Here is a 25,258-nt window from a genome sequence, read left to right on the forward strand (position 1 = left end):
CACTCAATCCTGAGACCTCAGACATTCACTGAAATTGTCTTTTATTGTCACATCTCACAACCTTCATGTTTGATTTTACAGAAACAGACAAGAAATAAACAGCTGACAGATGAACCGCTGAACAAATCCTCCCTGAGGGATGAAGACACCAAATGGATATTTTGATCAAGAAAGATCATTGGACCAAACAAGTCTGTTCTCCATCTTCTTTCCCAATCCCCTCTCCTGCTCCAGAAGCTGATCTGATTTGCTGCTGGCCCCAGTTTCTCTGTTCACATCAGCACCTCTCATTGGTTACATGTTCCACGACTAGATCCATCTTTGAGTAGCTTTCATTGATTCTTTCCTGAAATGTGGGTCTCATTGGCAAGGCTAGCATTTGTTCCCAATCCCTAACTGCCCTTGAGTTGATTGATACTTTGTGCCATTCAGGGGGCAGTTAAGAGTCAGATATATTACTGTGGGTCTGGAGTAACATGTAGGCCAGAGCAGATAAGGATGGGGACCTACATGGGATTTTACAATCCTCAGTGATAGTTTCATGGTCACCATCACTGAGGGCCAGCTTTATACTTAACTTTACGAATTGAATTTGATTTCCATCAACTGCTGGAGCAGATTTTAACCAAGTTCCCAGATGATTAGCCAGTGTTTCTTGATTATTCATCCAGTGACAATTCTGCCTGACCACAATCTCAGAATGAACATTACCCAGTGGGATTCAGACCGACTTTCATCGTTCCCACCTTCACCGTCTTCAGTTCCTCTTCATTTTTCATCAATTTCCTTTGAGACCCACCTTCACCATCGTAAGAAGTTTAATTTGTTCAAACTTAATTATTCTGCCTTGCTTCCACAATCCCCCTCCTCTCATTCCTTGCTCCTTCCCTCACTCACTGCCCCTTCTCTGACACCCCCTCTCCTCATTCCCTGTCCCTCCATCACTCACCTACCCTCTCTCACTCACAGCTCCTTCCCACTCAATGCCCCCTCCCTCATTCACACCCCCTTGCTCACTTGCCCACACATCTCCACTAACTGTCCCCTCTGTCACTCACCCCCACAGTTCCATTACTCACTGCCTGCTCCCTCACTCACTCCCTGCCCCTCATTCACTGTCTTACCCCTCCCTCTTTACTCACTCACATCCCTCCCCACTCAGTGCACATTCAACCATTCCCTGACCCCTCCCTCACTCCCTGATGCCCCCTCACTAACTCTTCTCTCCTTCCATCGATGATCTGAGGGATACCTCACTCTCAGGCAATGAAGTTGCTTCAATGTCCTCTGTTATTTTCTCACAGACCAGGGCAACCTATTACCTCCATGTCTCTTTGACTGGAAGCTTGGTTTCTGATGCAGAGTGACACCAACAGTGTGGCTTCAATTCCCACCGTGGCTGATGTTATCATAAAGGACTCTCCTACTCAACCTCATTGTCAACTGAGGCGCGATCACTAGTCATCTCTCTCTCTCTGTGTGATAAAAGAACCGCCCTCTGGGACTTTGATGATGTTACCTTTTACCCTGACTGTATGAAGCACAGCTTTCCCCAGTGTAAACCTCCAAATTGCAGTTTTGGATTGTGCTGTGCTGGACTGAAGGACATTAACTGTAATACTGAAACCAATTTCTAGCTGTGGTTTTGATAAGTCAGCACAAGTTTTGGATGTACTGCATCACACTCACTGGGATTGAGTTATTTGCTGGTAAACTATTTCACTGAGTTATTGTAAATGATTTGGCCACAGTAACATGACATCAAGATAAAGTTGGAAGCACTGGATACTGCAAACATAGTGTTCAGTCATAGTATTGAGCCTTTTGTGTTCCAGAACTTTCTACACCCACAGCCAAGCTGTTCCAGTACAATTACAACACTGGTATCTATCCAACTGTATGGCAAATTGCCCAGATATGTCCAGTACATAAAAAGCAGAACAAATCCAAACCAGCTCATGACCGCCCCATAAGTCTACTCTCCATCATCAGTAAAGTGATGGAAGGTGTCATAAACAGTGCTATCAAGCAGCACCTTCTCAGCAATAACCTGCTCAGTGACACCTAGTTTGGGTTCCACCAGGGTCACTCAGGTCCTGACCTCCTGGCCTTTGTTCAAACATGTACAAAAGAGCTGAATTCCAGAGGGGAGGTGAGAGTGACAGCCCTTGACATCAAGGCTGCATTCGATTGAGTGTGGCATCAAGGAGCCCTGGCAAAACTATAATCAATGTGAAACATCAACGTTCAGCACCTTTTGCAAATCCTTAGCAGTCCACATTCAAATGTCACAAGATCTGGACAATATCCAGGCTTGGGCTGACAAGTAACAAGTTACATTCGAGCAACACAAATGCAAGTTCCATCTCCAAAGCCCCTTAACATTCAATGGTGTTAGTATCCCTGAACCCCACATTATCAACACCCTTGGAGTTACCATTGACCAGAAACTCAACTGAACATCTCACATAGTGACAAGAGTGGGTCAGAGGTTAAGAATCTATGGTGAGTCACCACCTGACTCCCCAGAGCTTGTCCACAAGGCACGAGAGAGGAATGTGATTGAATACTCCCTACTTGCTTCAACACTCAAGATGTTTGATACCATTCAGGAGAAAGCAGCCCACTTAGAGTCATAGAGTTATACAGTGTGGAAACAGACACTTCAGTCCAACCAGTCCACTCTGACAACTAATCCAAACTAAACCAGTCCCACCTACCTGGTCTTAGCCCAAATCCCTTCAAACATTTTTTATTCATGTATTATCCAATTTTTTTAAACATTATAATTGTACCTGCATCTACCACTTCCACTGGAAATTCATTCCATATATGACCACTCTCTCTGTAAAAGTAAGTTGCCCCTCATGTGCTTTTAAGTCTTTCACTGCTCATATTTGAAATCCCCCACTCTATGGAAACGAGATCTGCTATTCACCTTACCTATAACCCTAACTGTTTTGTAAATATCTATAAGATCACACGTCAATCTCTCAATTATCACTACATCCATAAACATCCACTCCCTCAGTCACCAATGCTCAGTAGCAGCAGTATGGATGATCTACAAGATGCGCTGCAAACATTCACCAAAGATCCTCCAACATCACTTTCCAAACCCACGACCACTTTCATGTAGACAGCAGATACATGGGAACACAAACTCCTGCAAGTTCCCCTCCAAGCTAATCACCATCCTGGCTTGGAAATATATTGCATTCCTTCAGTGTCACGGAGTCCAAATCCTGGAATTCTCTCTCTCAGGGTATATGGCTCCATCTACCCCACATGGACTGCAGCCGGCAACTGTTCATGATGTATATAAATGATTTGGAAGAGGAGACTGAGTGTAACATATCAAAGTTTGCTGATAACACTAAATTGAGTGGAAAAGCAAACTGTGCAGAGGATGTGGAGGGGCTGAAGAGAGATTTAGATAGGTTAAGTGATTGGGCAAGGGTTTGGCAGATGGAGTACAATGTTGGAAAATGTGAGGTGGAAGTTAAAAATAGTAGGTCAGAGTATTATTTAAATTGTGAAAGATTGTAGCATGCTGTTATACGGAGGGACTTAGGAGTGCTTGTACATGAATCACTAAAAGTTGATTTGCAGGTACACAGGATATCAGGAAGGCAAATGAAACATTGGCTTTCATTGCTAGAGGGATTGAATTTAAGACAGGGTGGTTCTACTGCAATTGCACAAGGTATTGGTGAGGCCACACCTGGAGTATTGTGCGCAGTTCTGGTCTCCTTACTTGAGGACAGGTATACTGGCTTTCAAGGTGGTGCACAGGAGGTTCCCCAGTTTGATTCCAGAGATGAGGAGCTTACCCTATGAGGAGAGGTTGAACTGCCTGGGACTGTACTTGCTAGAATTTAGAAGAATGAGAGGGGATCTTTTCGAAACATAGAAAATTATGAAAGGGATAGATAAGATAGAGGCAAGCAAGTTGTTTCTGCTGGTGGGTGAGACTAGGACTAGGGGACATGGCGTGAGTGGTGCTGGAAAAGCATAGCAGGTCAAGCAGCATTCGAGGAGCAGGAAAATCGATGTTTTGGGCAAAATCCCTTCATCAGGAATGATAAAGGGCTTTTGCCCGAAATGTCGATTTTCCTGCTCCTCGGATGCTGCCTGACCTGCTGTGCTTTTCCGGCACCACTCTAATCTAGACTCTGGTTTCCAACATCTGCAGTCCTTGTTTTTACCTAGGGGACATGGTCTCAAGAGTAGATTTAGGGCAGAAATGAAGAGGAACTGCTTTTCCCATACAGTCATGAATCTATGGAATTCTCTGCCCAAGGAAGCTGTAGAGGCAGCTTCATTAAATATATTCACGACACAGTTGGATGGGTTTTTGCATGGTAGGGGAATTGAGAATTATGGGGATAAGATAGGTGGGAGGAGCTAAGATGATGGATAGGTCAGCCACGATCTTAATAAATGGCGAAGCAGACTCTCAACAGGCCAATTGGCCTACTTCTGCTTCTATTACTATGAAATTATCAAAGATTCTGCTAAGTTTAATGGAGAATAATCTCACAACTACTTTCAGGTAGAGCTGTGGCCAACATTTCTGATTAGGTGGAGATTTTATGGATTGTTTACTGCAATGTAGGTTTGTTACTTTCACAAATGATTAGGTTGTTATTATCACAAATGATTAGGTGATCTTCAATTAACCTGCTCACTATCGCTTTAAATGATTGTAATACTGAATTCATTGTCAAAATAAAGATTTTTAAGCAATTATTAGAAAGCTTAGTCTCACTTTTGGCTTCTCCGACACCCAACAATTAAATCAGAATGAGTATGGCAACACTTCTACCAATTAGATTTCACTTTCTACCCAATCAACGGTCTCCTTTCATACAGCATTAATGTTGGGTTGGTATTTTTGTTATGAAGATGTGGATGAACAATACCTCTAAGAGAGTAAAAGCTAGCAGTGACAGGACCAACTGTTCTCAATAAGACACAATGTAACATTGCTCCAGCTATTGGGGTAGCTGGTTGCCTAGAAACGACAAAACAGATTCGAACTAGGCCGATCCATTTAAATTATACCCTGAAAAAATCCATACTCCAATCCAGTTTGAATTTAATATATTGACAAAGTGAAATGTCAATGACACAATCTGATGCTTTGGCAGTATAAGACCTGGGAAAATTAAACAGTTGACAGGAGAACTGCCACCAGACCAACAGATAAACTGCTAGTCAGAACTCTCTGAGAGTTACCTGTCTAGAAAAAAAACCTCAACACTGATCTGGGGAGCAAATCTACCAATGAAGACAAAAAGATTTGACTGTTGGCTGGTTTTAAAATTTGAATTTTTCTGTAAATCTTAATTTGGAGTTTTATCGGACTAATATTATAGGAAAGAACGTAAAAGATAGATTAGAGGAAGGAATTGTAAATAATTGTTAATTATGCTCTGTTAGAAAGTTGTTAATTTTTACTTGAAATAGCTCTTACCACTCGAATTTACTGCACAGAATAAATCTTTTGTGTTGCTGGTTTAAATTAAGCAGAAGGGTTCACCTCATGTTGCAACGTTTTTATGAAGCATCTTGATGTAACCAATCTCAGTTTTCATGGTCCCTGTAGGAGTTTGGGTTAATATAGGGAATGTGGTTGCTACGGGAAACAGGTTTAAGGTGGAAGATGATTCCTATCAGAGATACAATTCACGTGGGGAAAATGAATGGACACAGTGTGGAGACTATCTTGCTGCTGGTACTGTGCCTGTAATGCTGAAACTACTCACTGTGGAGTTGAATCTCACATCTCAGCAGATCACTTCCTTCCAGAGAGATGAACAGAAACTGGAAGAACAGCCTCACTGTTTATCTGCAACGTGTCAATACATTTCCAGCAAATTTATTCATTGTTGGCCAGCCTACTTCCTCCTTCCTCTTTCTGTGCTGCATATTCAGCAAAAGCCTCGAAGTTCCATGTTACTGAGATCCTGAAAGAGCAACAGTACAACACTCTGAGAAAGGACAGCAAATGAAAAACTACATCTCTTTGAAATGTTTTTTCCTGAAATGCTCCACTTTCACTTTGATGCTCTCTGTCGCAGTGGATAAGTAAATGTTTTGCTGTCATAGAATTCTGTGTTTGATATTGATTTTCAGATTGTGTGCTGGTGTTTGAGTCAGTAGTTTGTAATTTGGAGTTTCCTATTTAGAGTTGAAATTGGGCTTTCTCACAGTGCAATGGGAGCATCTCGTGTCAAACATGACACTGAACAATACTGTCCAGTAGTCGCATTCCTGGACTTCCTGCAGTTGTCATTTGAGAATCCCATGCCCAACTCTGTACAAAGCTGCTGACTGAAGCACTGAAGTCAATGTTGACGCCGTGTGGTTAAAGGGTCCCAAGGTGAAAGATGAGGCGTTCTTCCTCCAGTCATCAGGTGGCTTGGATTTGGCGGTGGAGGCGGCCCAGGACTTGAATGCCTTGTGGGTGACCACACGTACCGACCTTTGGCCGATCACTTCAACTCCACCTCTCAATCCACCACTGCAAGTCCTGGGCCTCCTCCACCACCAAATCCAAGCCACCTGACAAGTGGAGGAAGAACGTCTTCCTCCTTGAGACCCTTCAACCACACGGCATCAATGTGGACTTCACTTGTTTCCAACTCCCCCCACCACCCCACCTTATCCCAGATTCAACCCACCAACTTGCCTCCGCCCTCTTGATCTGTTCTACTTGTCTACCTTCCTTCCTACCTATCCATTCAATCCTCCTCTCCAACCTATGACACCCACCTCTCACCTGCATTTACCTATCGCTTTCCCAGGTAACGTTCCCAGCCCTAGCCCTAGCCCCAGCCCCAGCCCCACCCCCAGCCTCCTATTTATCTCTCAGACCCTTTCCCTCCACCCACCACATTCCTGATGAGGGGCTTATGCCCCAAACATTGACTCTCCTGCTCCTCAGATGCTCCCTGACTGACTGTGCTTTCCCAACACCACACTCTTCGACTCTTCTTCAGAATTGTTCTGTAGAAGAATCAAAATGAACTCTAGACATTTAACTGTTTCTCTCTGCACAACTGCTGCCAGACCTGCTAAATTTCTCCAGCATTTCAAGTTTCCAGCATGTCCAGTATTTTGACTTATTATCATTGATGTTAGTATAGGCTAAGCTTTAAGCACAAGAGCAAACGTATTGCAGCTGCAAAGAGGTTCTCAAAAAACTTATAAAATGAACTGAATTGAATTAGATTATTATCACGTGCAAAGTCAAGAGTGTGGTGTTGGGAAAGCACAGCAGGTCAGGCAGCATCCAAGGACAAGGAGAGTCGACGTTTCGGGCATGAGCCCTTCGTTAAGAATGAGGTAGATACAAAATTAAAAGAATGATAAATAAAGGTCGGACATAAGAATAAAAAGGAAATAGAGAGGGCACCAGACTCACAGTCCTTTCAGACCAGTCTACACCAGCACCGAGCTTCCAGACCGCACCGGACTTCCAACCCCGAGGACTCGCCACCCCGTGCCTGCCCCCGGTCCAGGACTCATTTCCCCGTTCCTACCCCCAATCCGAACTCACATCCCGGAGCCTGCACCCCATTCCGGGACCCACCTCCCCGCGCCTGCACCCCATTCCGGGACCCGCCTCCCCGCGCCTGCACCCCAGTACGGGACCCACCTCACCACGCCCGGCCCACAGTCCGGGACCTGCATACCCATGCCTGCCCGACAATCTGGGACCCGCCTCTCTGCGCCCGCCCCCCCAATCCAAGACCCGCCTCTCTGCGCCCACCCACAGTCCGGGACCAGCTTCTCCGCGCCCACCCCACAGTCCGGGACCCACCTCCCCGTACCTTCCCTAAGTCCGGGACCCACCTCCCCGCACCCTCCCCACAGTCTGCGAACGGCCTCCCCAGGCCTGCCCCGAAGTCCGGGACCAGAATCCCCGCGCCTGCCCCACAGTCTGGGACCTACCTCACCGTGCCTGTCCCCAGTGCGGGACCCGCCTCACCACGCCCGTCCCCCAGTCCGAGACCCGCCTTCCCCACAGTCCAGGAACCGCCTCCGCTCACCCACCCCACAGTCCGTAACCCGCCTCCCCCCGCCCGCCCACAAGCGCGGGACCCACCTCCCCGCGCCTGTCTCCCAGTCCGGGACCTGCCTCCCCGCACCTATCCCCCAGTCCGGGACCAACCGTTCCCTCCGCGACTACCTGGTCAGGTCCACTCCCCCAAACAACCCACCCTCCAATCCTGACACTTTCCCCTGCCACCGCAGGAACTGTAAAACCTGTGCCCACACCTCCTCCCTCACCTCCATCCAAGGCCCTAAAGGAGCCTTCCACATCCATCAAAGTTTTACTTGTACATCCACTAATATCATTTATTGTATCCGTTGCTCCTGATGCGGTCTCATCTACATTGGGGAGACTGGGTGCCTCCTAGCAGAGCGCTTTAAGGAACATCGCCGGGACACCTGCACCAATCAACCACACTGCCCCATGGCCCAACATCTCAACTCCCCCTCCCACTCTGCCGAGGACATGGAGGTCCTGGGCCTCCTTCACCGCCTCTCCCTCACCACCAGACGCCTGGAGGAAGAACGCCTCATCTTCCGCCTCGGAACACTTCAACCCCAGGGCATCAATGTGGACTTCAACATTTTCCTCATTTCCCCTTCCCCAACCTCACCCTAGTTCTAAACTTCCAGCTCAGTAACTGTCCCCATGACTTGTCCGGACTTGTCCTACCTGCCTATCTCCTTTTCCATCTATCCACTCCACCCTCTCCTCCTTGACCTATCACCTTCACCCCCTCCACCACTCACCCATTGTACTCTATGCTACTCTCTCCCCACCCCCACCCTCCTCTAGCTTATCTCTCCACGCTTCAGGCTCACTGCCTTTATTCCTAATGAAGGGCTTTTGCCCGAAACGTCGATTTCGAAGCTACATGGATGCTGCCTGAACTGCTGTGCTCTTCCAGCACCACTAATCCAGAATCCCCGCGCCCGCCCCCCAGTCCAGGACCCGGTTCCCCGCGTCCGCCCCCCAGTCCTGGACCCGCCTCCCCCCGCCTGCCCCACAGTCTGGGACCCACATCCCCCCGCCCGCCCCACAGTCTGGGACCTGCCTCCCTCCGCCCGCCCCACAGTCCGGGACCTGCCTCCCTCCGCCTGCCCCACAGTCTTGGACCCACATCCCTATGCCTGCCCCACAGCTCGGGACCCGACTCCCACCGCCTAACCCACAGTCCGGGACATGACTCCCCCCCGCCTGCCCCACTGTCTGGGACCCACCTCCCCCCGCCTGCCCCACTGTCTGGGACCCACATCCCCCCGCCTGCCCCAGTCTGGGACCCAAATCCCCCTGCCTACCCCGCAGTCCGGGACCAGAATCCCCGCGCCGGCTCACAGTCTGGGACCTACCTCACCGCGCCTGCCCCCCAGTGCGGGACCCGCCTCACCATGCCTTCCCCACAGACCAGGAACCGCCTCCACTCGCCGACCCCACAATCCAGGACCCACATCCCCATGTCCACCCCACAGTCCGTATCCCGCCTCCCCCCGCCCACCCCACAGTCCGGGACCTGTCTCCCCGCACCTGCCTCCCCTCGCCTGCGCCCAGTCCGGGACCCACTTCCCTGCGCCTGCCCCACAGTCCGAGACCCGCCTCCCCGCACCTTCCCCACAGTCCGAGACCCGCCTCCCCGCGCCTTCCCCACAGTCCGAGACCCGCCTCGCCGCGCCTTCCCCACAGTCCGAGACCCGCCTCCCCGCGCCTTCCCCACAGTCCGAGACCCGCCTCCCCGCGCCTTCCCCACAGTCCGAGACCCGCCTCCCCGCGCCTTCCCCACAGTCAGAGACCCGCCTTCCTCACAGTCCGGGACCCGCCTCCCCGCGCCTTCCGCACAGTCAGAGACCCGCCTCCCCGCGCCTGCGCCCAGTCCGGGACCCACTTCCCTGCGCCTGCCCCACAGTCCGAGACCCGCCTCCCCGCGCCTTCCCCACAGTCAGAGACCCGCCTTCCTCACAGTCTGGGACCCGCCTCCCCGCGCCTTCCCCACAGTCCGAGACCCGCCTTCCCCACAGTCAGAGACCCGCCTTCCCCACAGTCCGGGACCCGCCTCCCCGCGCCTTCCCCACAGTCCGAGACCCGCCTCCCCGCGCCTTCCCCACAGTCCGGGACCCGCCTCCCCGCGCCTTCCCCACAGTCCGGGACCCGCCTCCCCGCGCCTTCCCCACAGTCCGGGACCCGCCTCCCCGCGCCTTCCCCACAGTCAGAGACCCGCCTCCCCGCGCCTTCCCCACAGTCAGAGACCCGCCTCCCCGCGCCTTCCCCACAGTCAGAGACCCGCATCCCCGCGCCTTCCCCACAATCCGGGACCCGCCTCCCCGCGCCTTCCCCACAGTCAGAGACCCGCCTTCCTCACAGTCTGGGACCCGCCTCCCCGCGCCTACCCCACAGTCAGAGACCCGCCTTCCCCACAGTCCGGGACCCGCCTCCCCGCGCCTTCCCCACAGTCCGGGACCCGCCTCCCCGCGCCTTCCCCACAGTCCGGGACCCGCCTCCCCGCGCCTTCCCCACAGTCCGGGACCCGCCTCCCCGCGCCTTCCCCACAGTCCGGGACTCGCCTTCCTCACAGTCCGGGACCCGCCTCCCCGCGCCTTCCCCACAGTCCGGGACCCGCCTTCCCCACAGTCCGGGACCCGCCTCCCCGCGTCTTCCCCACAGTCCGAGACCCGCCTCCCCGCGCCTTCCCCACAGTCCGGGACCCGCCTCCCACACAGTCGGGGACCCGCCTTCCCCACAGTCCGGGACCCGCCTCCCCGCGCCTTCCCCACAGTCAGAGACCCGCCTCCCCGCGCCTTCCCCACAGTCAGAGACCCGCCTCCCCGCGCCTTCCCCACAGTCAGAGACCCGCATCCCCGCGCCTTCCCCACAATCCGGGACCCGCCTCCCCGCGCCTTCCCCACAGTCAGAGACCCGCATCCCCGCGCCTTCCCCACAATCCGGGACCCGCCTCCCCACGCCTTCCCCACAGTCCGGGACCCGCCTCCCCGCGCCTTCCCCACAGTCCGGGACTCGCCTTCCTCACAGTCCGGGACCCGCCTCCCCGCGCCTTCCCCACAGTCCGGGACCCGCCTTCCCCACAGTCCGGGACCCGCCTCCCCCCGCCTTCCCCACAGTCCGAGACCCGCCTCCCCGCGCCTTCCCCACAGTCCGGGACCCGCCTTCCCCACAGTCGGGGACCCGCATCCCCGCGCCATCCCCACAGTCAGAGACCCACCTCCCCGCGCCTTCCCCACAGTCAGAGACCCGCCTTCCCCACAGTCGGGGACCCGTCTCCCCGCGCCTTCCCCACAGTCCGGCACCTGCTCCCAGCGCCTGCTCCCCGTCCGGGACACGCGTCTCTGTGCCCGCTCCACATTCCGGACGCGCATCCCCACATCCGCCCCACAGTCCAGGACCCGCCTCCCCCCGCCCCCCCACCCACCCACCCACCCCCACTCCCACCCCCACCCACCCCCCCCCACCCCCCCACCCACCCCGGCGCCTGCCCCACAGTCAGGGACCCGCCTCTCTGGTCTGGGACCTGCCTCCTTGTGCCTGCCCCTGATCTGGGACCCACCTCCCCTTCTAACAACCACCAAACCTTAAACACACCATTGTTCACAGCAAACTACCCAGCCTTCAAGAAATATCAACCACAACACCACACAATCCTGCCACAGTAACCTGTGCAAGACATCATCGACATGGATACTACCATCACATGGAACACATGTGGTATTCATGTGACTCTGCCAACTTTGTCTACCTCATATGCTATAAGCAAGAATACCCTGAAGCATTGTAAGTTGGCAAGACCGAGCAAATGCTACAACAGATGAGTGATCCCTCCCAGTCAGGTAACACTTCAGCGGTCAAGGACTTCCAACCTCTGATCCTCAGATAAGCATCCGCCAATTCTGCCTTTGAGATACAAAACAAGGCAGAATCGCTGAGCAGAAACTGATAGACAAGTTCCATACTAATGAACACTGCCTCAAGCATGGTTTCACGTCATGTTATATGGAACCCCCACATACTGTTCTATATCTGTAAAATCATCCTTTCTGTCTTGTTTTGACACCATCACCTTGATAACTTGTTATGATCGCTCTACCTTAAATAGTTTGTACAGTTTTGGATTACTTATGACTTTGATCAGACCCTTGATATGTGACACTGATACCTGGAATGTTATTCCAGTCATTTGGTTTGTGCTTGAGAAGGTAATGAGCAGGTTAAACCATGGAGAGTCAACATATGCTATCTCTTTCTGAACTTCTGGAAAACCTTCCATAAGGTGCTGTACAGAAGGCTACTGAGTATGACAAGGGCCCATCGTGTTAGAAGCAAGGTGCAAGCATGGATAGAAGCTTGGATGTCCTTCTCAGGGTGGCAGCCAGTGACAAACAGTGTTCCACATGGGTCGTTGTTGGGGCCACAACTTTTCACTTTATATATTAATGATCTGGATGAAGGAACTGAGTGAATTCTGACTAAGTTTAGAGATTATTACGAAATTTAAGTGGAGGGGCAAGTAGTATTGAGGAGGCAGGGAGGTGCAGGAAGACTTAGACAGGTTAGAAGAGTGGACAAAGAAGTGGCAGATAGAGTACGTTGTGGGAAAGTGTGAAGGCACGCACTTTAGTAGGAAGAATAGAGGCATGGACTACTTTCTAAATGGAGAGAAAATTCATAATCTTAAGTGCAAAGGGATTTGGGAGTCCTAGCCCAGGCTTCTCTTCAGGTAAACTTGCAGTTTGAGTGGGTAGTTAGGAAGAGAACTAGAATATAAAAGCAGGGATGTAATTCTGAGGCTTTATAAGGTGCTCGTCAGATCACAGAGTATTACGAGCAATTTTGGGCCCCATACCTCAGGAAGGATGTATTGGTCCTAAGGCAGATCTAGAGGATGTTCACCAGAATGATCGCAGGAATGAAAGGCTGAACATATGAGGAAGGTTTGAGGACTCCGGGACTATCTGAACATAGTGGACGTTCACAAACCATCCACAACATTTCAAGGGACCAAACCAATTAACTCGGTGTCTCCTGATTGGTCAAGGCCCGTGGAAACTTCCAGAAGCTGAGCAGGAATACCGCCCCAACAGTTCCCAGGGTCTGGTGAGTATTGGAGTCTCTGATCAAGTTGTTCAAGTTAAAACTGTCCAAGTTTAAATCTGACCGTTCGTTATTTTCAAATAAACTCACCCGCTGCTAGCTCGTGCTGTGACATCACTTCCTGTAAACACGCAAAGGAATCTGGGAAGTATCGTGGTTACCGGGCGAGGAGTCCGCAGGGTCCTAGAGACACACTCCCCCCCAGATAACATTACTGAGGGAGTCCGCAGGGTCCTAGAGACACACTCCCCCCCCAGATAACATTACTGAGGGAGTCCGCAGGGTCCTAGAGACACACTCCCCCCAGATAACATTACTGAGGGAGTCCGCAGGGTCCTCGAGACACACTTCCCCAGTCAACATTACTGAGGGAGTCCGCAGGGTCCTGGAGACACACTCCCCCAGACAACATTACTGAGGGAGTCCGCAGGGTCCTAGAGACACACTCCCCCAGACAACATTACTGAGGGAGTCCGCAGGGTCCTAGAGACACACTCCCCCCAGATAACATTACTGAGGGAGTCCGCAGGGTCCTCGAGACACACTCCCCCAGTCAACATTACTGAGGGAGTCCGCAGGGTCCTAGAGACACACTCCCCCCGACAACATTACTGAGGGAGTCCGCAGGGTCCTAGAGACACACTCCCCCAGACAACATTACTGAGGGAGTCCGCAGGGTCCTAGAGACACACTCCCCAGACAACATTACTGAGGGAGTCCGCAGGGTCCTAGAGACACACTCCCCAGACAACATTACTGAGGGAGTCGACGGGATTGCAGAGTCACTCTCACCAGAGCAACCCCACAGCTTTTTAACACAGGATCAATACTGTCACATATAACACAAATATCCAAACTTTCACACTGATGTAACAAGGATCCACATTGTCTCACTGTTTTAACGTGGGATCCAAGCTGACTGCTTTATTCGTGTTGGAAACGAGGAGTGTGTCAGAAGTCAGTGTGCACTATTGGCAGTGAAACCTTCGAAATGCGCGATCGGATTTTAACTCATATTGAAAAAAAAAATGAAGACATACGTTTTGCCTTGGAGGGGTGTGAGGAGGCAAGATAAAAACAACAGACAGGTTTGAAGTATTATGCAAAGCATTGGAATGAGGAGTGTTATAATTTATCAGAGGAGAAAGTGAGGACTGCAGATGCTGGAGATCAGATCTGAAAATGTGTTGCTGGAAAAGCGCATCAGGTCACCTGCTGAATATTTCCTGAAGAAGGGCTCATGCCCGAAACGTCGATTCTCCTGCTCCTTGGATGCTGCCTGACCTGCTGCACTTTTCCAGCAACACATTTTCAGTTATAATTTATCAGGCACAATTAATGAGAAAGCAATGGGTTACAGCTTCGAGAGACTGTACTGAATGTGATTGGCGATGTGCTCATTTGAGATTGTTGATTGTGTATGCTGTGGCGATGGAATCTGACTACCGTAAAGCTTTCAAACCACCATGTCACTAGATGGAGCAGCTGAGAGGTCAAGGCTATTGGCTCATGACATTTTGATTTTGCTGCTCCTCGGATGCTGCCTGAACTACTGTGCTCTTCCAGCACCACTAATCCAAAATCATGACATTTTAAGCCATGCCTTTTAGCCAGGCACCAGGGCTTTGAATGAGCACTCAGCTTCCTAAATCATTTCTCACACACGATTCTGATTTGAAAGGACAATCCAACTCGCTCAGTATCTCCATTATGGGAAAGTAGACAAGTTGTGGACAACATACGATCAGAACAATCAAATCAGCTCTTCAAACTAACTGGCATAAACAGTCCTCAACAGGTCCACAGCCTTTTTTACATTGAAGTCAGTGAAAAGAGAGAGCAGCGAATCTGAAATCACCAGAAACCATCAATGCAACCAGACAGTACAGAAGAGGCACTTTCGCCCATTGGTCTGCATTGCCGAAAATTACTCTCAATCTACACTAGGCTGACTTGCCCACACTGGACCCACATTCTTGACCCACATTCTGACATTTCAAGTGGTCATCCAAATACCGTTTAACTGTGAGGTTTGCTGCCCAGGCAGTGCATTCCAGATTCCCAATACGCTCTGAGTGAATTTTTTTTTAAATCCCCTCTAAACCTCATATCTATCACCTTAAAACTAAAATCATTATTGAGTCTTCAATTGAGGGAAACAGCTGCTTTCTATTCAACCTGTCAACGCCCCTCATAATCTTGTACACTTCTATCTGATTCCCCCACCCCCATCCCAACCTTCTCTGCTCCAAAGAAAACAGGCCGAGCTTATCCAGCCTCTCTTCATCGCTGAAATGCTCCGTCCCAGGCAGCATCCTGGTGAATCTCCTCTACACCCTCTCCAATGCAATCCCATCCTTCTAAGAGTGTGCTGACCAGAACTGCGCGCAGTACTCCAGTAGTGGCCTGACCAAAGTCCTGTACAGCTCTAACATAACCTCCCTCCTTTTCTAATCATGTTTCAACCAATAAAGGCAACAGTCCCATATGTCTTCTTTATGACCTTATTAACCTGTTCTGCCATCTTTAGGGATCTGTGGGCCAGCTCCCCAAGATCCCCCTGCTCCTTTAGCCTCTAGTCTCCTGCTTTCCTACATTTACCTGAACAAACTCTGCAGACAATTTGAGCAGAACAACTTCCCCAAAGTGCCATGTGATATTGACCAGTAAATCTGTTTTTATAACATTCATTGAGAGAGAAAGGTCGGTCAGGGCAGTGGAAACAACTTCCCTGCTTCTCCAAATACTACTGGATGAGACTTGACACACACCTGAGAGGGCAGAGAGTCCTTGGTTCCTGTAACACTGAGAGTGGCAGTGACACAGTATCAGTTTGTCACTCTCCCTCACTGTCGCTGGGTCAAAAGCCTGGGACTGGCTACTTAATGGCATTGTGGGTCAACCCACATCAGGTGGACTGCAGCAGTTCAATAAGACAGCTCACCACCAACTTCTCAAGGGGCAACTAGGGACAGACAATAAATGCTGGCCCAGCCAGTGATGCCCACATCCTATGAATAACTATTAATAAATTTTGAGTTCAATAAAGGCAGATATTTTCAGAACATTTTGTATATTGTATATTATCATTGCCTTCCCGTTTGAGCTACTTTAAGCTCTCTATCTCCTGGACCATCAGCAAGTCACAATTGGCCTTTCACATGACGGACATAACCAACAACTCTTCCACCCACCACTCTTCCAGTTTCTCTCTCTCACACACAGACACACACACACATGCACAGACACACATGCACATACTCACATCTACACACCAACACATGCACTCAAACAGATGCTCACACACATTGTGGAAGGCATGGTGGCACAGTGGTTAGCACTGCTGCCTCACAGTGCCAGAGACTCAGGCAACTGTCTGTGTGGAGTTTGCACATTCTCCCCGTGTCTGTGTGGGTTTCCTCCGGGTGCTCCGGTTTCCTCCCACAGTCCAAAAATATGCAGGTTAGGCGAATTGGCCATGCTAAATTGCCCATAGTGTTAGGTGAAGGGGTAAATGTAGGGGAATGGGTCTGGGTTGGTTGCTCTTCGGTGGGTCGGTGTGGACTTGTTGGGCCGAAGGGCCTGTTTCCACACTGAAAGTGATCTAATCTAATCTAATTATATACACACACTCAAAAATGTAACTGATTAAAATGAAATGTAGAAAGTAAATCTACTTGATGGCGACCATGAAACAATTGTCAATTATCATCTGATTTATTAATGTTCTTTAGGGGAGGAAACCTGCCATTCTTACTGGTTCTGACCTACACACGACTCCAGATCCATAGCAATGTTCTTGACTCTTAACTACTCTGAAACTCTTGAGCAAGACACACAGTTCAAGGGCAATTAGAATTGGACAACAAACATAAATCTTGCTAAAAACAAACTTTCTGAAGATTTTCCTGCATCTGCAACAGGAAGAATTAATTCCGGTTTACACTTGAATAGGAGTGAAAGAGACAGCATGAAGGAATGGAATGGAACAGGGCACAGGGCTGGTCCTGTCAGGAGACAACTAGAGCTGTTTGTTTATGTTCATATGGTGAGCTCTCAGTTTAACACACACATTAAAGACTGGAAATGCAATTGGGTGTGAGGAGAGAGTGTCATTGACAAGTGCATCAGAACTGACAAACTGCCATTGCTGGATTTGTGGTAATGTTTCAGTCAGCTTCTGTGTGTGTACATAATAAACATTATCCATTGCTTAAAATTTATGATGTGTGTCATTAGAGCTATACCCACCCAAACAAGTGGGGAGTATTCCATCACACTCCTGACTTGTGCCTTGTAGATGGTGGACAGGATTTGAGCAGTCAGGAGGTGAGTTATTTGTGGCAGGATTCCTAGCCTCTGAAATGTTTCTGAAACCACTGTATGTTTATGATTAGGCTGGTTGAATTCCCAGTTAAGGGTAATCCCTAGGATGTTGATAGTGTGGGATTCAGTGATAGTAATGCTGTTGAATGTCAAGGCAAGGTGTTTAGGTTCTCTTTTATTGGAACTGTTAATTGTTGAGCATGTGTGTGGCACAAATGTTGCAATATTACCAACTCTGCTGGCACAGTGTATGCTATAGTTATGCCCACCAGTGGCATCTGAAAAGCTTTTCTTACATTCATAAACATCAGTCCTTCTTGTTGGTATGAATCTCAGCTAGCAAGTGGGGGACGAGTCTTACACAAAGTCTTCAGCAGAAACTAGGCTCAGCCTTGAGAAACAGATTTATTACATCATATGTAATTGTAAATTACAATGCATCAGACATTTATGAGACCCCTTAGTAAGACTTCAGCCTCAACTTACCAGTAGATACATAGTACTGTGACTAAAATATTCTGACACACAACATGGGGTGCAACTAAATCACTTGAAAATTTGGTAACCTCATCCCAGGAACAGTCCTTTAAAATCAAAGGGTGGACCTTATCTCATGATGTCAGCTATCTCTTTTTCATACTGACTTTCTCCTGCAACATTTGCCACTTGTCAGCCCAAGCCTGGATATTGTCCAGATCTTGTTGCATTTGAACATGGGATGCTTCAGTATCTGAGGAGTCACAAATGGTGCTGAGCACTGTGCAATCATCAGTGAGCATCCCCACTTCTGACCTAATAATGGAGGGAAGGTCATTGATGAAGTAGTTGAAAATGGTTGGGCCTAGGACACTACCCTGGATTAGTGGTGCTGGAAGAGCACAGCAGTTCAGGCAGCAGCCGAGGAGCAGTAAAATCGACATTTCGGGCAAAAGCCCTTCATCAGGCTCTCTGCCTTTATTCCTGATGAAGGGCTTTTGCCCGAAACGTCGATTTTACTGCTCCTCGGATGCTGCCTGAACTGCTGTGCTCTTCCAACACCACTAATCCAGAATCTGGTTTCCAGCATCTGCAGTCATTGTTTTTACCTTCCACCTTTGACACCTTCCATCGCTTTACTGATGATTGAGAGTAGACTGATTGGGCAGTAATTGGCTGGGTTGGATTTGTCCTCTTTTTCCTTTACAGGATATACCAATTTATGGGGTAGGTATCAGTGTTGTAACTGAACTGGAAGAGTGAGTTTTAAGTAGCTCGGGTTGAGGTTCTGGATGTAGGTTTGCTCGCTGAGCTGGAAGGTTCATTTCCAGATGTTTCATCACCCTATTTGGTAACATCTAGACTGGAGGAATTTGGCTAGGGCAAAGGCAATTTCTGGAGCCAGAATGTTGTCAGGGCCTTTATCCTTTGCAGTATCCTGTGGCTCCAACTGTTTCCTGATTTCACATGGAGTGAGTTGAATTGGCTAAAAACAGGTATCTGTGATTCTGGGGACTACTGGAGGAGGCCGATATCAATCATCTGTATATCGTCATGACTCAGTGGGATAGTGTGCTATAAATCATGACCCACCAATTCCCAAGTTGTCACAACTGTGAAAAATTGATGAAATTACCAAATTGCCCAATTGTCTAATTCCAGTTAAAAGAGTAATCCCACTCAGTTACTCTCTACTAACAATTAAATACCTTTGTAATCATTTTTTTTAAACATCAACAAAAACAATCACAAGTTGCTAACTTATAACTCAAACTTAAACTCTATCCCCTTTCAAATTCCCTTTCTTCATACAGACAGACAAACACAGATGTGGACATTAAAGATGAAACATGAATGAAAAGTCAACAAGAAACAGTTCACTGGCACCATCCTGGACTATAAAACTTGATGTCGAGCCATGTCCTTTCAGTTCCTCCCACTTCCTTCCAATTCTTTGTTCATGAAGCGAGACTGATTGCGTTCACTGGTTCAGGATTCACACTTTTCAGAGACTCTGAAGGATGCTTTTACCCATCCCCTACCCCTTTCTCTTTCAACAGTCCATTTACAGAGTGAAGAGTTTATGGGGAAACAGCGAGTAGGAACAGCTACCGAAGGATTTCCTGTGACTTTCCTCACACAGGACAGAGGGAGAGAGCCAGTGTTAGCTGCACACTGGAAGCATCTGTTATATTTTCCACACACATGGTATGATCAGCTGCTCAAGAACCAATCAAAACGCTGTTGCCAGGCAGTTATTCCTTAGTTCAGAAACACACTATTACTGTTCCATTTGTCATTGCCTTTGCTGTTCCTGGAAAAGGAAATATTCTATACACAACTTACAATGTGTTTGCATAACCATTTAAACTACTGACTCCTGTGGAGTCTCCTTGGTTTAAAGCAGTATCTTTTCTCACTTTTAGTCCGCAGTCCAAAATAATACTGATGTCCACTGGTGTTGGATTCAGGTGGACAAATTCAGAAGTCACACGAAACCAGGTTACAGTCCAACAGGTTTATTTAAAATCACAAGCTTTCAGAGCACTGCTCCTTCATCAGGTGACAAAGGAACAGTGCTCTGAAAGCTTGTGATTTCAAATAAACCTGTTGGACTATAACCTGGTGTCATGTGTCTTCCAAAATAATACTAAAAGTGACCTTTATGGTATACAGAAACAGAAAGAAATCCTTGTATTTATAAAAATCCTTTCATAACCTGAGAATCTCTTGCAATGATATGCATTTAATGACATATAATTGATCTGTAATCACTGGAAACACAGCAACCAATTCTGGAATAGCAAGATCTCATAAACAGCATTGTGACAACAACCAGATATTCTGCATTAGTGGTGTTAGCTTCTGGGCGAATATTAGCCAGAAAGCATTCTTTTTACAAATATTCACTGCTAATCTTTACATCCACCTTCAAGGGTAGCAGAGACTTGGTTAAACATTGCTTTTCATAGACAGCAACTCCAACAGCATTACACTCACACTGCAATGCACTGACAGCAACAACATGCATTCATATAGTACCTTAAACATCTTCAATCCTCCCAAGATGCCTCAAAGGAGCATAATCAAACTAAGTAAGAAGCTAAGTCGCATGTGATGTTCTGACAGATGCCCAGCATGTAGCCAACGTGATAAGTTTAACAAATGTCTTTAAGGAAGGCAACCATGTCGATAGACAAAGAGGTTTAGGGAGGGAATTCCTTTCCTGAGCTTGTGGCCTGTGCTATTGGATTGATAGATGACTGATTCAAATGGAGAATGTTCGACAGGTCAGAATTAGAGAAAATTTTTGATAGAATCACACAATACAGAAGAAGCCCTTCAGCCCATCAGATCAGTACTGTCAAAGTTACACTAAATCTTCACCAGTCCCATTATTCAGCACTGGACGGTTGTAGACTTTGAGGAAGTGCCAATGAAAGGGAGGGGCAAGATCATTGGAGGGAGTCAAAAACAACAATGACAATTTTGAATCAAGGTATCGGTTCATCAGGAAGAGTGTAAAGTTAGTGTGAGTTAGGAGACTACACCTGAGTGAGACAGAAACAAAGGCCGAGTTAGTACATCTGGGAATTTGACCTGAGGGGACGAAGAAGAGTTTTAAGTAAAGTTTACTGCAGGCATTAGGCTCAGTGACGTGTGAGCAGGTGAGTGGGATCGTGATGTGCAGTATGTCCTGCAGAGGAGAGATGTCACAAACCACAGCATGGTATGGGTGCAGCTGATTGGGGAGTAGGCCCAGGGAATATTTCTTGTCACTAAACATCAAGTTTTCAGTTGTGCTCATGTCTCCAGTATCTTCTTCCTTCTGTTCTTAAACATGGCTTATTATGCCACAGGACTTGGTGCTGGGACCACAATTATATGCAATACACATGAACCAGTTGGGTCATGAAAGTGAATGTACTGATGCCAATTTTGTAGATGACACATAAGTCGTTGGGAAGGCAAGTGGTGAGCATGAAATACAGCGTGAACGAGCCATTTGGATACAGAACTGGCTCAAAGGTAGGGTGGTGGTGGAGAGTTGCTTTTCAGACTGGAGGCCTGTGACCAGCAGTGTGCCACAAGGATTGGTGCTGGATCTACTGTTTTTTGTCATTTATATAAATGATTTGGATGTAAACACAGGAGGTATTTAGTACGTTTGCAGATTCCACCAAAATTGGAGGTGTAGAGGACAGCAAAAAAGGTTACCTCAGAGTGGAACAGAATCGTGATCACATGAACCAATGCACTGAGAAGTGGCCGATGGAGTTTAATTTTGATAAATGTCAGATGCTGCATTTTGGAAAGGCAAATCAGGGCAGGACTTGTACACTTAATGGTAAGATTCTGGGGAGTGTTGCTGAACAAAGAATGCAGGTAGATAGGATAATGAAGAAAGTGTTTGGTATGCTGCCTATATTAGTCAATGCGCTGAGTAGGTGTTGGTGCAGCTGTACAGGACATTGGTTAAGCCACTTTTGGAATACTGCATGCAATTGTGGTTTCCCTGCTATAGGAGGGATGTTGTTAAACTTGCAAGAGTTCAGAAAAGATTTACAAGGATGTTGTCAGGGTTGGCAGGTTTAAGCTATAGGGAAAGGCTGAATAGGCTGGGGCCATTTTCCTTGGAGTGTCGGAGGCTAAGGGGTGACCTTTTAGAGGTTTATAAAATCACAAGGGGTGTGGATAGATGAACAGCCAAGGTCGTTCCTCCATGGTAGGGAGTCCAAAACTAGAGGGCATGGGTTTAAGGTGAGAGGGGCAAGATTTACATGGGACATAAGCGGTAACCTTTTCATGCAGAGGGCAATGCTTGTGGGAGAAATTGGCAGAAGCCAATATAATTAAAACATTTAAAAGGTACTTGGATGGGTGTATGAATAGGAGGGGTTTAGTGGGCTATGGGCCAACTGCTGGCAAATGAGACTAGATTTATTTAGGATATTTGATCAGCATGGACGGCTTGGAGCAAAGGGTCTGTTTCCATACTCTTCATCGCTCTGACTCTGTAACTCACACTCAAAGATAGATATAGACAGGTGGAGTGATGTGATGGGATTGAAGGCTTGGGGGAGCAGGCAGGAGAGTGGAGTTGAGGTTATTCCTACTTCTAGTTACCTTGAGAGTGAAAAACCTGATTGATGGAATATAATGTGAGAAACTGTGAGGTTATGCACTTTGGCAGGAAGAATAGAGGAGCTGTATATTATTTGAATACAGAAAGGGTGCAGAAAGCTACAACTCAGAGCTTATCCACGGATCACAAAACTGGAATCTAAACCTTTGGGTGATAGGGAAGGCAAATGGAATTAAATGCAGAAACTGCTGGATAAACCCAGCCGGTCTGGCGTCTGTGGAGAAAAATCAGAGTTAACATTTCAGGGACAATGACCCTTCCTCAGAACTCAAATGGAATATTGGTCTCAGATGCGTTTATGGTTATGAAGGGCAAAGATAAGAAGGCAGTCAAGGCAGTATAAGAATAGACAGACCACAAGGGGTTAGAGGTAGTCTGGAATGGCCTATCAGGTCTCCAAATGAGGGCTTGAAGGCTGCACTCTGTGACTCTGAGGGGGTGAGTGGTAGTGTATAGGGACACGAGCTATTCTCCGGGGATTTGACAACAATGTCCAAACAGGGGGAAGGTGAAACTGCAGTCCCTTCATCGCTGAGCTCTCCACATAATGACGGGGGCAGTCTTAAGAGATGGAAACACTTTCAAGAATATTCTAAGTCAACAAATCAAAAGTGATACAAAACTATTTATCTGCAAATCAATGCTTAATGAATGAAATGTGTCACCCTGCAACTTTCCAGCCATATATCCATGTTTTTAATTAGTTCTTCACGTTATTTCACGCTTCTTTGTGAAAACACGGTTTGGATTCAGACAATCAGTGAGAGGGAGAGGTCAGGTCAGTGTGTGAGGGCAATGTTAATCCCTTGGGACCAAAAAAAATTCACCCCCTCAGCAATGTTACTGCATTCCTGGTCAGGCTTGGAGGGGGTCATTGGCAAGGCTGGGTGTGTATGTAAGTGACCAAAGAGGGTGGAGGGGGTTAATGAAGGTGTATCAGCAATTGGGATAAGGATGGAAAACGAGGGGGTTTGGGGCACAAGGGAGAGCTGAGGAAGATGGGAAATGTGTAGTGGGGCGTATTGAGGGTTGGAGGGTAAATTGGGAATGGGGTGGGTGGGGGAGCGGGGGTGGGGAAGTGAGTGGCAGAGTGGGGGATTTTGGGGTAAATGGGCCTAAGGGAGTGAGGGAGTGGGGATAGGAAGGTGGAGCTAGACGGAAGGGTAGATGAAGGGGAGAGTTCCTTTGAAACTTTCCCTAACCCCACACCCTCACATGCAGCTTAAATCCTCCCACCTTACTCTCCCGACTTTATAAATGGAACATCAAATCATTCCGGCCAGGCAGGGTGGGAGGAAAAGTCCAAACGTGCCCAACAAACAGGCGATGATAAATATCCAGAGAAAAATCCGGTCAATCACCATGGCAACATACTTCCAGTCTTCCTTTACCTAAAAGAGAAGAGGATGACAGGGGTATGGAGGGAAGAGGGTAAAGGACGGATGGAGAGGGATAGGGAGGGGTGAAGAGGGATAGGAAAGGGAGGAGAGGGATAGGGAGTAGAGAGGATAAAGGAGGGGTAGAGAGGGATAGGGAGGGGTGAAGAGGGATAGGGAAGGGTGAAGAGGGATAGGAAAGGGAGGAGAGGGATAGGGAGGGAAGAGGATAAGGGGGGGTGAAGAGGGATAGGAAGGGAAGGAGAGGGATAGGGAGTAGAGAGGATAAAGGAGGGGTAGAGAGGGATAGGGAGGGGTGAAGAGGGATAGGGAAGGGTGAAGAGGGATAGGAAAGGGAGGAGAGGGATAGGGAGGGAAGAGGATAAGGGGGGTGAAGAGGGATAGGAAGGGAAGGAGAGGGATAGGGAGTAGAGAGGATAAAGGAGGGGTAGAGAGGGATAGGGAGGGGTGAAAAGGGACAGGGAGGAGAGGAGAGGGATAGGGAGGGGTGAAGAGGGATAGAGAGGGGAGGAGATGGATAGGGAAGGGACAGGGTTCGGGAAGAGAGAGGGTAGGGGAGGGAGGAGGTCAATGAGGGCAGGGGGTAAATGAGGGGAGAGAAGGAATTGGAAGGAGAAGCAAGATAAAGTTAAACCAGTTTGAGACTATGCGGCGAGCAGAATTTGCCCAGAGATTAATCCAGCCTTCAGACCTGCTGTGGAACCAGCCCCTTCCAGAGTAAACTTCCCACCAGAGTTGTAGCTCTATTTCCATGCAGCCTGGCCCAGAGGGATCTCAGAGGGAAAACTGGCCTGAACCTGGGTCGTTGCTTTGGAGCCTAACAACTCACCACTTCCCTGTTCAGCGAAGAGGAGTTCAGGTCAGGATGATTGGATAATTTGGAAAACCAAAAGGTATTCCATGTAGAATGACCAATCCACCAGGATAGTGTTGCATGGTCGAGAAACAGAAGATTAATTCTCAGATGGTACTGCGATTACAGCTAAAGGGAAAGTGGCAGTAACATCCTCCCACTTCACTCAGCGAAGGAGCAGCCACAAAGAGAACACTCCCCTCCCGAACACAGCAAACACTTTCACAACTCAGTTCTGTACTCTGAACAACTGTTAAGGTAAGAAAACTGACCCCAGTATACCAGGGTAGGCAAGACTCAGTTTCTCCCTCTCTCCACTCTCAGTGTCACGAAATCAAATAGCAATGAGCTTCCCTTATAGGAAAGAACCTCAGAACAGGAGCTGCCTAACTACAGCAACA

General features: G+C 48.4%; 2 protein-coding genes across 4 annotated transcripts in view; one reads left to right on the plus strand and one right to left on the minus strand.

Annotated features, from left to right (window-relative positions):
- LOC140482697 (immunoglobulin kappa light chain-like) overlaps window positions 1–4,017 on the plus strand; it is a 42,602-nt gene extending 38,585 nt beyond the window's left edge. Inside the window, exon 8 of the mRNA XM_072580225.1 lies at window positions 82–4,017. Within this exon, the coding sequence (XP_072436326.1) occupies window positions 82–98 (17 nt within the window). The 3' untranslated portion in view covers window positions 99–4,017. The remainder of the gene's footprint in view (window positions 1–81) is intronic.
- A 16,059-nt stretch (window positions 4,018–20,076) lies between these two features.
- Window positions 20,077–25,258, minus strand: part of LOC140482698 (neuronal acetylcholine receptor subunit alpha-2-like) — a 33,560-nt gene continuing 28,378 nt past the window's right edge. For all 3 annotated transcript variants that reach the window (XM_072580228.1, XM_072580229.1, XM_072580227.1), the window contains one exon: window positions 20,077–23,998. In XM_072580228.1, coding sequence (XP_072436329.1) covers window positions 23,873–23,998 — 126 coding nt within the window. In that variant the 3' untranslated portion in view covers window positions 20,077–23,872. The remainder of the gene's footprint in view (window positions 23,999–25,258) is intronic.

Source organism: Chiloscyllium punctatum, chromosome 11 (assembly GCF_047496795.1).
Source record: "Chiloscyllium punctatum isolate Juve2018m chromosome 11, sChiPun1.3, whole genome shotgun sequence".
Classification (NCBI taxonomy): Eukaryota; Metazoa; Chordata; class Chondrichthyes; order Orectolobiformes; family Hemiscylliidae; genus Chiloscyllium; species Chiloscyllium punctatum.